General features: G+C 37.4%; 1 protein-coding gene across 1 annotated transcript; it reads right to left on the reverse strand.

Moving 5' to 3' along the window:
- Window positions 1-252: 252 nt before the first annotated feature.
- On the reverse strand, window positions 253-2,141 carry LOC135077806 (BTB/POZ domain-containing protein 2-like). Its single transcript, XM_063972348.1, has 2 exons — window positions 1,418-2,141; window positions 253-987 (listed from the first exon to the last, which is right to left on the reverse strand). The coding sequence occupies exons 1-2, from the start codon at window positions 2,082-2,084 to the stop codon at window positions 422-424; spliced, it is 1,233 nt and encodes a 410-aa protein (XP_063828418.1). The 5' UTR covers window positions 2,085-2,141; the 3' UTR covers window positions 253-421.
- Between the last annotated feature and the right edge of the window lie 11,746 nt (window positions 2,142-13,887).

Raw genomic sequence — 13,887 nt, forward strand, 5'->3', positions numbered from 1 at the left:
AGTCATACACCCGTATTTACAAACGATGCTTGCTTAAGTGAAGCAGCAAATGAAACGCACAGCGTTGAATAGAGTTCTGTTGGTTCGTGTCGTGGGTCAGTCCTAAAAATTTCGCACCCCGTTGCAAAGTCAACATATTGTATTGTAAAGACTAAATCAATGAAAACCAAAGGATCAATAATTATCACTAATGTCATATAATAATATCAAATACAAGAGAACAGATATAAAAAAGTAATAAAACACGGAGAGTAGTTTGAAAAGACGCAATTTATTTGAAACAATACAATTTTAACACAATGTTTCCATAATTTATTTCAGGCTACTATTATTAGACGGAGAATTTTAATTGTTTAGTTACCATACCATACCTTCAGCAAACAATAATACATTTAGTTTGTTTACAAAAGAAATCTTAAAGTTACAGCCCTTGTGGTTCGTAAGCCTTTATACGAACCTGGAAAGTAACGGCCCCATCTTTTATGTAATGATTCTTGGGATCCAGCAACTGAGATGTCTCAATGAATTCTGGGTAGCCCCAATCATTAGTGTCATGGGTATATTCATGATTAAATACACGACTAAAAGGTTTATCCTCATCAGTGCGTAGTAGCTTAAATTCTACTTCTGCTTTACAAGACCATGTTTTGGAATCGCTATCCCAATTAGTATACGAATATATACTTAAAAATTTTTTAGAATCTTTAACCTTAAAATCGATATAAACTTTCCATTTTAAACTTGATACCGTGAATTTGTCGGACCACTTCTTTTCCACTTTTTCGATTACATTTTGAATATCCAATACAGGGAATTTAAATTGTATCTCAGAGGACCTTTCATATATATTTATATTCATCTTTGTTTTTCTGGGATCTTTTCGAAGTGAAAAACCCGCGGGCATTTTAGTCGATGATTTATCATATGCTATGTTAGCAAGGATTGCGCAAGCGTCCGAGTCAGAGAGAACGGTTGTGGCAGCTCGACCTTTGGCACTGGGGGCAAAAGATTGCCCTCAGCCGGCGCAAAAGCCGAAGCCGGCGCAGCGAGCCGGCACGACGGCGAGCCTCATGGAGGTAGACGCGGGGGCGTCTGCCTCCTAACATTGAGGCCCGAAGTGCGCGCGGAGTCCCCGCGCGCTTCGGAGAGAGTTGCCCTTCTAAGGGCGACAGTTTGAGTGAGGCTGCGGCCAAAGCGTGGGGGTACGCACGTGAACGACTTAACGGCGCCTTACGTGCTACTCCACTAAGCGCCACCCGAGGGACCCGTCAGGTTTTTAGTGGGTAGGCCCTGCCCTTCTGGCAGGGAGAGCCCCACATAACCCACCGGAACCCCCGGACCGGTGGGTATGCATTTCAATACATTTTCCTGACGCAAAAAAAAAAAAAAAAAAAAAAAAAAAAAAAAAAAGCTCGACCTTTGGCAAATTCAGTAGGAGTCAGAGAGAGAAAGCGAATTTTTTGTAAGACTTTACGAATATCGAGGGTTTCACTGTCCACATTGTTACACTTAGTGATGTGCTTGGCGTAGCGGTCAGCTGCGTTCAAGAGATCCAGCTCACTTTCAATATCTAGAGACTCCAGTGAGAAAACTGCCACAACCACATCAAGGCAAGTTTCTTCAAAGGTACTGTCAGCGAGCACGTCTTTAGCTTTAGCTTTTATCAGCTCTTCACATTTCTTCTTTAAATCTTCTTTATCACTTGATTGAAGAGCAAGACTGTAAGCTCGGAGAACATTCTTCGTCGTCAGGTTATCAGAAATGTACCCAGTGCACTTTTTTATCAACTCTGGAATTTCATAGACCTTTGCCGCTTCAGCCAAATCATAAGCTGTTTCAGAGTCAACTTCAACACGGTCGGTGTAGATGTACTTCAACATTAACTGGAAAATTTCGGGCTCAACATCAGTCAAGCTTACTTTAGGATTGTCAGTGTCTGCTGCTTTGAGCTTTTCTCGGAGGACTGAAGAAGCTGCTGATATGATATTTTTGTGTCCTAAGACGAGCTGTGCATTCGTTTTTCCCACCATGAAACTGCAGTCGGACATCTCTTTCGTCTCAAACAAGTGCTTCACCGCCGACATTTTGAACAATTCTGAGTAGTCACAATAACAGAAAATATTACTGATTTTCGCACAACACTTATGGCAGTTAATGAAAAATACCATACAGCCGCCAGGTTTTATACTTTTTCAGTTGATTATTTTGTGGTTAGTAGCGCGATAAGAATATGACATTGAAATTTGTTTTTTTGTTAACAATAATTACCACTTTTGATAAGTATAATATCTAAATAAAATAGACCACAACCACGAACTGATTGTTACAATAATAATATAGGGTGTAAGATACAATACAAAAATAATCTATTCATAATCTGCGTTGATCCTGAAATTCCTGAACAAGTATATTAACGAGACGATTTAAAGTAGTCTGATTATATTCATACACAACCCACATTTTGTAAAATAAGTGCTATTTAAAGGGATAAATAACACTTATTTTACAAATAGCCTTATTGCAAACGTCAAGGTTAAGTGTCAAACTGATCGTAACAAAAAGTTCATCAACAAGTTAGGTTAGGTTAGACTACACGTGTTAACCCTCCGTGTACGAGGTGACTAAAAGTTACGTCCCGTACCAGGTGGGGTATGACACACCCCAATATACAAAGTGATAAAATTTTCATTCAACATTTTTTAGGTGGAATTTAATGTTTAATATTGATTATTTACGTATGCTAATTAGGTTTAAGAAATGCTCTGAGCTGAAAATATGTATTATAACATTTTTATCATAAAAAAACAAAAAGACACAATTTCCGTTGTTCTTGTAATTTAGGAATCAGTTTCCTATGTATAATTTTTAATTAGTGCCTTTAATTATGACAACCGTTTTTATTTAACAAAGTACAAGTATTTACTTATAATTTGAAAGTAAATTAAAAACTGGAAGGGTATAAATTTGTTTTGATCATCGGTTTTCAATTTACCACAATTCTGATGAAAGAAAATGAGTATGCTCAATGCATAAAATGGGAGCGTAACAATTTTATTTATTTATAAAATATGTTATTCCATTTCAGTAGCCCATAAATTGTATCACCAAGTATAAATTGTAGCCCATAAGTGTATGTTCACTTACATCTTCGGATCTCAGTACTAAACTTCCAGATTCGCACTAAAAGTCATCTCATTTGACTAAAAGTGCTTGAAAATTTCAGATACCGTAAAAATCACGAAAAATAATATTTGTATTGAATTTTATTCAATTGACAAGCTAAAAATATATAAATTACACCAAAACTGTTAGATTTTTTTTAAAACTTTTTAACAACGTCCCGTACCAGGTGGGGTGTGTGACACCCACACGCACTTTAAAGGCATGTAACTCAGTTGGTAGTCACCGCTGGACTGATTTTGCAACGCTGATCGAAGCAGCAGTGTCATAATTCCAGCTACTGAGAATTTCAAATTCAGCACTTGCAAATTTTTAAAATTGCGGCTATTTTTAAAGGACTGGGGTGTGTCACACCCCACCTCGTACAGCGAGGGTTAAATATTTTATATAAGTTATTCACCCTGTATGAACCACAAAATACCCATCTATTTTCATATCATACCATAACATTATCGTGAAGGAACGAGCATAACTACGTCATCATGTTTTTTGTGATAACAAACTGGACGACTGAAATAGGTATATTGTATGCGGCTGTTGTCATTGTTTTTACTTCAATGACAACTTTATTCATTACTACTCTTAGCCGTACGCATTTTAGGTACCTATCTAATAAACTGACTGTACCCGCGGTTTCGTACGCGTGAATATACGTAGTTAGATTAATATTTCCCGTTTTTGCAACATTTTTCTTTACTGCTCAGCCATCGGCCGTAGGCTGATGTCATAAAGCCTAAAGCCTTTCTCGATACATTTATTGAAAATTATTTTTTCAAATCTGACCAGTAGTTCCTGAAATTAGCGCGTCCAAGCAAACAAAGAAACGAACTCTTCAGCTTAATAACAGCCAATAGGGGCGGAGCAGTAAATATTTTTTTTTGTAAAAACGGGATATTTTTATGGGACAGGAGACAAACGAGCAAACTATTTTTATGCTTACAAAGTCACGGGTACAGTCAGTTTATTAGATAGGTACCTAAAATGCGTTTCGTTTGTACGCGGCTTAAATGACTTGTTCTGAAACGTCCACACGAAACTTGACATTGAGTGATATTTCGCATAAACAAGTCGCGATATGCATCGGGTCAGACGTGCCGTTCGGGACAGTTATATTATACACTGCGTGATAGCATCTCTGCCCCTATCGTACGCACGGACGCGAGCGCATCAAGTGTGAAATACTCTTTACGCGGCACTATTTACACAGTGCGTGATGTTTAGTGCTAGATATTAAAATAGATAAAATTATTTAGCGGAACGTAGTCGCTTACTATGGGCCTCATAAGAAGGCTCAAGGTCACCCAAAGGGCAATGGAGCGTGCTATGTTCGGAGCTTTCCTGCGTGATCGAATCAGAAATGAGGAGATCCGTAGGAGAACCAGTGACTGACATAGCCCACAGAATCACTAAAATCAAGTGGCAGTGGGCGGGGCACAGCTCGTAGAGCTGATGGCCGCTGGGGCAGTAAAGCTCTTGAGTGGCGACCCCAAACCAGAAGATGTAGCGTGGGTAGGCCTCCCACTAGGTGGACCAACGATCTGGTGAAGGTCGCGGAAGGTGCCTGGATGCGAGCGGCGCAGGACCGGTCTTTGTGGAAATCCTTGGGGGAGGCCTTTGTCCAGCAGTGGACGTCTTTCGGTTGAAACGAACGAATAATTCCGCTTAGTGATGCCCACTGAATGTTATTAGTACAAGCAAATGCAAGAAACACCGCCTGCCCTCCCACAAATCGCATGCGGCACAGAGACAATAGAGACAAAAACCTTGACGCGTTTCACCGTCAAAGTAAAAAAAAACAAAATTTTCTTTTTATAGTTGCAGATTTTTCAAGCGCGTCGCGAGCTACTGAGCAATAAAACGGAAACGTTAATGTGTGAGTAACTAAAACTATAATGAAATATAGTCTGGTAAGATATATGTGCTAAATAGTGACAAGATTGAATTTATTTATAAACATTTTCTTCATAGTAGTTTAATCATTTTTAGTTCCAAAAGGGCAATATAATATCGTAAAACGTAGTGTAGGCCTTCCACACGACTGGCCAACTATCTGGTGAAGGTCGCGGATAGCACATAAATCCGGACACCGTAGGACTGGTCGTTGTGGAAATGGGAAATCCATGGTGAGGCCTTTGTCCAGCAGTGGACGGAATTCGTTTGAAACGAACACTTCTAACGGTTCCGTCGGTGTAAAAACAGCACAACTACGCGAAATCAGGAGGCTGTCAGGCTCGCTTTACGCACGTACGACGAGAAAAATGTCGACCTTTTTGAGTCAGTCACAGTAAAAGTCGATGAAGTAGGCCTATAGTTCCTACGCCAACCTTCTGATTCTTCTTCTATACTGAATGCTTTACCACATTACTCGGATAGTTGTTGTAATTCACTAAGAGAATCTTAAGAAAACCTAGGAGGATCTTAATGGGCTGTCACGGTTATTGGCTTTAGAGCCAAGTGACATAATAGAATTTTAGAGTTAAGTTTGAGAAATAAAAGATAGATTTAAGTTAACAAGTCATTTATTTCAATTTAAGAGAAAGAGACCTTAAGGGTGTGGGTTGTCGAGCAAACTATCGTATCGCACGAGATTCGTCACCGGTGGTAGTATATTCAAACCACTGTCCTCGCTAGCATTGATGGTGATGTGGTTTGGTTCCTCGCTGGTGGTGAGCCCGCAGGGTCGTCGACGCGCCAGACGGTTAGGGACCGTACGCACTGTGGTGTAGGGCCACTTAGAGTGTGCGTACGGGCCGTCCGACACGACAGGCAGCTCTGCCGGGTTGAGGAGCCAGGTGGTGGTTTCGGTAGTGGTGAGATGGCCATTTGTAGTGAGGAGAAAGGTGAAGATGAAGGTGAACGTGAACCCTGCGAATCAAACGGCATATTTAAGCAGTTGCCAGCTTAACCGTTTGACTGCGACATCAAAATACTAGCGAAGCAGATGGAATGATTTAAGTAATAAATGGTGATGTAATGATGTGGCAGTCAAACAGAATTACAGTAGGTGCAGAGAAAGTAATTGCAAAGTGAAGTAGGCAAAATATTAAATTATGTAGGTAGAAAATAATTTAGCATATCATCTATGTAGGCAATTAATTTATAGAACAATATAGGTAGGCAATAATTTAGAATAATTAGAACAAGTACGATGCGATGAAACAATTTAAATTAGCAAGTAGAATTGAAATTAGTGTCGTTACAGTACGACCAAGGTCATGTAAAGTCATGACGTGTCGACGTCATTTCATAAAATATTTAGTGTATTTATTTAATCATGTAGTAAGGTGTAAAATAATAATATTAAGAAGTTATAGAAATAGGAAATTTGTATGAAATGACACCGAGCACATGTATAGCACATTTCAAGAACAAAATGGCGGCTAGGCACTTACATTTAGCACAAGTATAAAATCTAGGCATTAAAAATACTTTTGCAACACTCACCCGGTAGCGGGGTTCACCAATACGCGATTACATATTTAGTTTTTAGAACATTACGTAAATCGCGGGTCCGGCGGTGACGGACAGCGATACGTCCGTGCTCGCTAACGCTCTGGCTCGGACTAGGAGACGCGGCGGGAGCATCGCGGCCGTAGGCGCGTCGCTTGCGCATACATAAAAAACGGCCCGCCCGCTCGACAGAGAACAAAAGAAATATTTAACAACTTGTTTCGCGCGGGTTTGCTTGTAGATTTATTATTTTATTTATTTTATTAGTGTAGAATAATATGAATTACTTAATTAAGTTATTTAGTTAGGTAGCTTACGTAGATTTAGATATTTTATTATTTTAGTTTATTTATTTAGGTAGATAATAGTAATTAAATTAGAATTTAGATCTAAGATAAAGGTCAACGGTAACGCTAACCGTTACATATCCCCCTTTTTACGGTAGGATTTTACCTAAGGAAAATCCGCTATCTTAACTGTACTAGCTAATCTTGAGTCTGACTAACAAAATAAACATTTTAGGTCTGTTTACTTGCAACCTGACGTACAGAGTATATGATTTTTAGTAGATCTCATAATACTCACAAGATTCATTAAGTTAAGATTTAGAGAAAGTCATAAGATAACCATTATTTAATGAAGAGGTCGGAATATTATCTGTAGGGTAGACTACAGCTAATTACAAGTATGCACAGTTGTTTAGCAACTGCTGCACCCAACAACTTCCTATCTTGAGTCCTAAGCAATGCAAAGAGGTACTTAGTAGAGTGTACCTTGCAATCCATTTTAGATGGTGCGTCAGACAAGACAGTTAAAAATTAGTTTCAGACTTTATAATTAAGGTAGATTTTCAATTATAGGTTTAAGAGATACCAGTAGGTAAGATACGAGTGGTCTAATAAATTGTTTATTTTTAGTAGTATTTACAATTTATTATTTTATTTAATAGTTTAATTAGAAGTACAGTAACGTTTTAAGTTACAAGTTAAATTTATATTTTAGTTAGAATTACCGAGTAAATATAAAAAAATACTAGGTAGGCACGCGGGTGTGTGTTGCAAATTACACAATAAGACAATAAGCATTACAATTTAGTTTAACAAAAGTAAAATCTGTGTGTGGTAGGTAGTAGTAAAAGATAAATTATATTACCAAAGGTAGGTAGAATTTAGTTAATATTATAAAATGTAGGTAGATACATTTTATCTTTAAGGAAATTATAGTAGGTAGAATAGTGTAGCTATTCTCCACAAAAATTACAAGTTTAGTACCACCACACAGAGATTACAATATTAGTTACAATCTTATAACTAAGTTATTTGAATGCCAACACCAAAAATAACCATTTATTACAAGTAAACTCACTGGTAACGTCTCAAGTGCGATAGAATAGACCGGTATGGGCGCCAATGTCACGGTTATTGGCTTTAGAGCCAAGTGACATAATAGAATTTTAGAGTTAAGTTTGAGAAATAAAAGATAGATTTAAGTTAACAAGTCATTTATTTCAATTTAAGAGAAAGAGACCTTAAGGGTGTGGGTTGTCGAGCAAACTATCGTATCGCACGAGATTCGTCACCGGTGGTAGTATATTCAAACCACTGTCCTCGCTAGCATTGATGGTGATGTGGTTTGGTTCCTCGCTGGTGGTGAGCCCGCAGGGTCGTCGACGCGCCAGACGGTTAGGGACCGTACGCACTGTGGTGTAGGGCCACTTAGAGTGTGCGTACGGGCCGTCCGACACGACAGGCAGCTCTGCCGGGTTGAGGAGCCAGGTGGTGGTTTCGGTAGTGGTGAGATGGCCATTTGTAGTGAGGAGAAAGGTGAAGATGAAGGTGAACGTGAACCCTGCGAATCAAACGGCATATTTAAGCAGTTGCCAGCTTAACCGTTTGACTGCGACATCAAAATACTAGCGAAGCAGATGGAATGATTTAAGTAATAAATGGTGATGTAATGATGTGGCAGTCAAACAGAATTACAGTAGGTGCAGAGAAAGTAATTGCAAAGTGAAGTAGGCAAAATATTAAATTATGTAGGTAGAAAATAATTTAGCATATCATCTATGTAGGCAATTAATTTATAGAACAATATAGGTAGGCAATAATTTAGAATAATTAGAACAAGTACGATGCGATGAAACAATTTAAATTAGCAAGTAGAATTGAAATTAGTGTCGTTACAGTACGACCAAGGTCATGTAAAGTCATGACGTGTCGACGTCATTTCATAAAATATTTAGTGTATTTATTTAATCATGTAGTAAGGTGTAAAATAATAATATTAAGAAGTTATAGAAATAGGAAATTTGTATGAAATGACACCGAGCACATGTATAGCACATTTCAAGAACAAAATGGCGGCTAGGCACTTACATTTAGCACAAGTATAAAATCTAGGCATTAAAAATACTTTTGCAACACTCACCCGGTAGCGGGGTTCACCAATACGCGATTACATATTTAGTTTTTAGAACATTACGTAAATCGCGGGTCCGGCGGTGACGGACAGCGATACGTCCGTGCTCGCTAACGCTCTGGCTCGGACTAGGAGACGCGGCGGGAGCATCGCGGCCGTAGGCGCGTCGCTTGCGCATACATAAAAAACGGCCCGCCCGCTCGACAGAGAACAAAAGAAATATTTAACAACTTGTTTCGCGCGGGTTTGCTTGTAGATTTATTATTTTATTTATTTTATTAGTGTAGAATAATATGAATTACTTAATTAAGTTATTTAGTTAGGTAGCTTACGTAGATTTAGATATTTTATTATTTTAGTTTATTTATTTAGGTAGATAATAGTAATTAAATTAGAATTTAGATCTAAGATAAAGGTCAACGGTAACGCTAACCGTTACAGGGCAACCAATAAAGCCATTGTTGGTAGCGGCGACTGGTTGCACCGCCATGGTGTCCCGGTGAAATATAGCCCTAAGGCCAGTGAGCTTTACATGTGTGGTGGCTCGCTACTGTTCGTTTTTCAAAAGTTTTGATATATATTACACTATTGTTATGTGCATGTACACGTACACACTTCATTAGTGCATTAGGTCTTACAATTTAAGCAGTTATATGGACCCAGTTAGAACACATAAGCTTTTGGAAGGAGGTAGAACGATCTTAGTAGTTTATATAAATTAAATGAACCTATTGAGTATAAATTGTGGAAATGTTAGTAATTATGTCAAATCAAACTCTGCTGATTTTGAAGGCGTATCCATCAGTTGTTGATTTTACTGGAAATAATGCTCCCACTCAGTCCACATCCACTGTGAGTGTAGCATATCGCCGAATTCACAGCTACCAGCTACCCAACCTTACGCCAAATACATATTGATTGTGAGTGACGGTTGAAAAACGGCGAAAACATCAAGACATTTATCTTCCAGAAAACTATTTGTATGTCCCTTATTGATCCGGAAAACTTCATACCGCCTATGTTCATCAGAAATAATTTAGGATTCTAATGGTGAAATAATTTTTCGAATCGATACAATAGTTTCGGAGCCTTTTCTGTACAATCAAACAATCAAATCTTTTCTCTTTATAATATTATTGCAGATGTAGAAGAATTCAGGCCAGTGCAATGGAAAAGGTTTTATGACTACACTCAACATCAAATAAACCGCACCTTCCGCGACGCGAACTTTAAAGATTTTCTTCTGACACAATTATGGTACCCCAACAATATTGGTGTTATTTGAAAGCCCAATAATATCCTTAAAGAAAAATACATTTCATTTCTAAATAAATGATTAACATATACCATAAATTAATGTGACTTGAAAATAGACCTCACTTTGGGCTCACCTCTGGGATCAATTAGACCAATTTTTATGGTTATAAAACCAAATAAAGATCTCACGTGTCCTCTTTAACAGATGGATAGCGATTAATCCTAACTTAACAGTTATAGAGTCATAAAAAATGGCTGTAGCGTAACTACCTATTTTTTGAAGAAGTGACTCTGGATCCTTGTAAAGACACATTTTTGGGGTAAAAACCTTTCCTTTAATGAAATGAAGTTTAGAACTAGGCTTTCAAATGGTACCAATGTTGGTGGGAAGTGGCGATGCATACGTTTGATAAGTGCTTGTCGCGGGAGGTGCGATTTATTTGATGCCGAGTGTATTTTATTTTAAGTTAACATACCTAGTTTTCTACTGAAATCCGAAACTAACCATAGATAGACGCTGTAAGTAATTTCTTATCAAAATTATCGGTAACTAACACCCGTATTAACAAACGATGCTTGCTTAAGTGAAGCAGCAAATCGAACGCACAGCGTTGAATAGAGCTCTGTAATTGGTTCGTGTGTCACCCTGTGCGTCCACGTGCACTGTGAGATTTCATAATAATGTTTGTGAATACGGGCGTTAAACACTGTTTAGTGAAAGAGTAACTGTCAAATACATTCATGTTTAGGCTGGATATACACTGGAAATCGGATAAAATAAAGCATTAGTATTTACACAAGTTGCAAGCACCGCTCGAACAGCGCGAGCGGCGCAATGGCTGAGTGTTATTCATATTTGCAATCAACGCTATCGGGAAATATTTCAAAAGATTTTTCAGACTTTTTCAGGCTTGGGGTTGCAGCTGTTTGGCCGTTTTTATCTTGTTTAATCTGCCTATCTACACTGGCCTGCAAAACTAACTACACTTACAATTTCATTTTTTTATAATCTTTAAAAGGTAGAGATTAAAATAAAAAGTTTTTTAGCAAGTCTTATGAGTTTTCTTAGAAGCTATAGTTTAATAGTTTACTATTAAACTCTTTTTCAACTAGTTTTTATTCCGAAGTTTAATAATATATTTTGTACCTCCAAAGTCATTGCAATTTTAAAAGCGTGATATTTTCTTTTGCAGGCCAGTGTAGTGATGTATTGGGATTCAATTAAACCTTGGCGATTTTCTATCAAATTTGAAACTGCTTATCTTAGAATAATTCATTTATGTGTCTTGAAATGGGAACGGATGTGACGTAGAGTGACGTAGGTATAAAATAAATTATCGCACGTTCAAAAAAAGTACATCAGGAGTGGGCACAAAGTGCACAAAATGCATGAGTATTGTTGAATCGAATGTACAGACGGCGCATCAAGCTAAATACTGCAGTCGCTAAGTTGTTGTAATAGATACTATTTTGGAACACAAATGTTTGCTCAATCTGCTGTGGACTGTACACATCTTTGGAACAGCCACTTGCAGCAAGCTCGCAATTTATTGTGCAGTAGTGGAAGGAATAGAGGTTGTGAATAAAAGATTCTTTAGCTAAGTTTTCTTCAGCATTAAGGAGAATTACGATCGGAAAGTGTAATGATATCTGAACAACGTTACAAATCTTAAACCTGCAGGTTGAATTTCTTTATTTATTAAAGGACAGTCAGAAAAATATACTTAGAATATATGTATACACTTTAAGAAACATACACATAAGAAACAGACTGACTCACTGACTCATCACGAAATCTCAAAAACTACAAGTGCTAGGAGTCTCAAATTTTGCATGGGGGTTCCATTTAGAACGTAGGTGCTCACTAATAACGGATTTTACGAATCTCCATCCCTAAAGGGGTAAAACGGGATCCACGCGTACGAAGTCGCGGGCGGCCGCTAGTGTGTATAAATGAACTATATTCATACATTTCCATGGCTTCCATTCACGGCAACTTACATTCAATGGCATTGACTGGAAACCAGTAGAGTTCTGTGAAATAGCCACTTGCAGGCGGCTTGAAATTTATCGTGCTTTAGTGGGAAGTGGGAAGAAATAAGACTTTTCGCTGAGTGTTTATTCCAGAATGTCTACAATGAAATTGTATTAACGAATAAATAACTGTGTACCTATTTAGTAACTGGGTTTATTTATTACTAGGTAACCCGGCGGAGTTCGTACCGCGTATGTTCATCAGGAATAATGTAGTATTCTAATGGTGACAGAATTAGTTATGGAGCCTATTCAATACAAACAATCAAATCTTCCTTCTTTGTACTAATAATAGGGCCTTATTAATAAAAGTTACACCCTAGTTGAACTCTGGCTTAAGTTGTCATCTAGTATGGAAATGACATTTTAATCCAGAGTTCATCCTACTTTTTATTATCAAGGGGGTTAGATTAATGTTATTCTAATGTACAAACAATACCACAGAAAAGTTTCATCAAAATCCGTTAAGATTTTACAAACTACAATCCTCACATGCTTTCACAATTATTTCGTGATATTGGTACGATAGGATTAGTAGGATAATTTCCATTTAAAAATCAAGCAACAAGAAAGTTATTTATTTTCAATATTGGCCCTTTAATTAAGCGCCTTAAGAAGTGTTTTCAACTACTCTAAGAAAGAAGTCAATGAGATAAAAAGAGTTCCCAACTTTTGCAAGTCTAAGTTTGTATTTAAATCTTAAGAAATGAATGCGCCAACTTTGTAGAGTTTTACAAGCGTATTTGTGTTTATGTAAATGTTAGTTCTGTAGTTTGTGTTAGTTTTATATTAACTGGAGTTGTTTACTGCTTTGTTGTTTATTGGCTCTGCGTTACTTTCTCATTAAAATTAATTGAGGTCAAACGTAAAATAGACGTGTTGACACCACAATCAATTGACGCACTTTTTAAAACTGTCAAAACGATACTCTCCCATAGATTTTGTATTGTAATACAAGCAAGTGACGTCACTATTTTGTCAACTCAACTTTTTTCAATTACAATGTAACAAAAAACATTAATTTACAGATAGTTTAAATTTAATTAGGTTTTTAAGACCAGAATGAAGTGTCAATTTCAAAAAGTTGTGATTTCGAATCATTGGGGAATGGTGTCAAATAGTCTATTGATTTGACTAAATGGAGATACTTATAAATTAAAAGTGCTTCAATTAATATCTTCTTCTTCTTCGTCGCTACATTCTTGGCAGAGTGGTCGTGGTCGCCACACCTGGTCTGGTGGTAAGCTTCAGCTTTGCTTACACTCGTGGAGTGGACAATTGAGTGTTGTTTTAACCTGATCTTCGCTCTTGTGTCTTCAATCTTCCCCAGCACAAGTCGTTCAGCAGATAAGTTAAATAGTGCAAACAAAATTTCGAAGGATCATAACCATTAAGACAAAAACGACACCTTTTTATTTGATTTTTCTTATCATACTTACTTACGAAAAATGACAATACGAGTGATCAAATATTTAAATGAAAATCTTTATAAGCATACATTTCATGTAGCTGAAAATGTAGAGCAGAAAATATAGTCAAATCTTGAGC

The sequence above is a fragment of the Ostrinia nubilalis genome, chromosome 14, assembly GCF_963855985.1.
Source record: "Ostrinia nubilalis chromosome 14, ilOstNubi1.1, whole genome shotgun sequence".
Classification (NCBI taxonomy): Eukaryota; Metazoa; Arthropoda; class Insecta; order Lepidoptera; family Crambidae; genus Ostrinia; species Ostrinia nubilalis.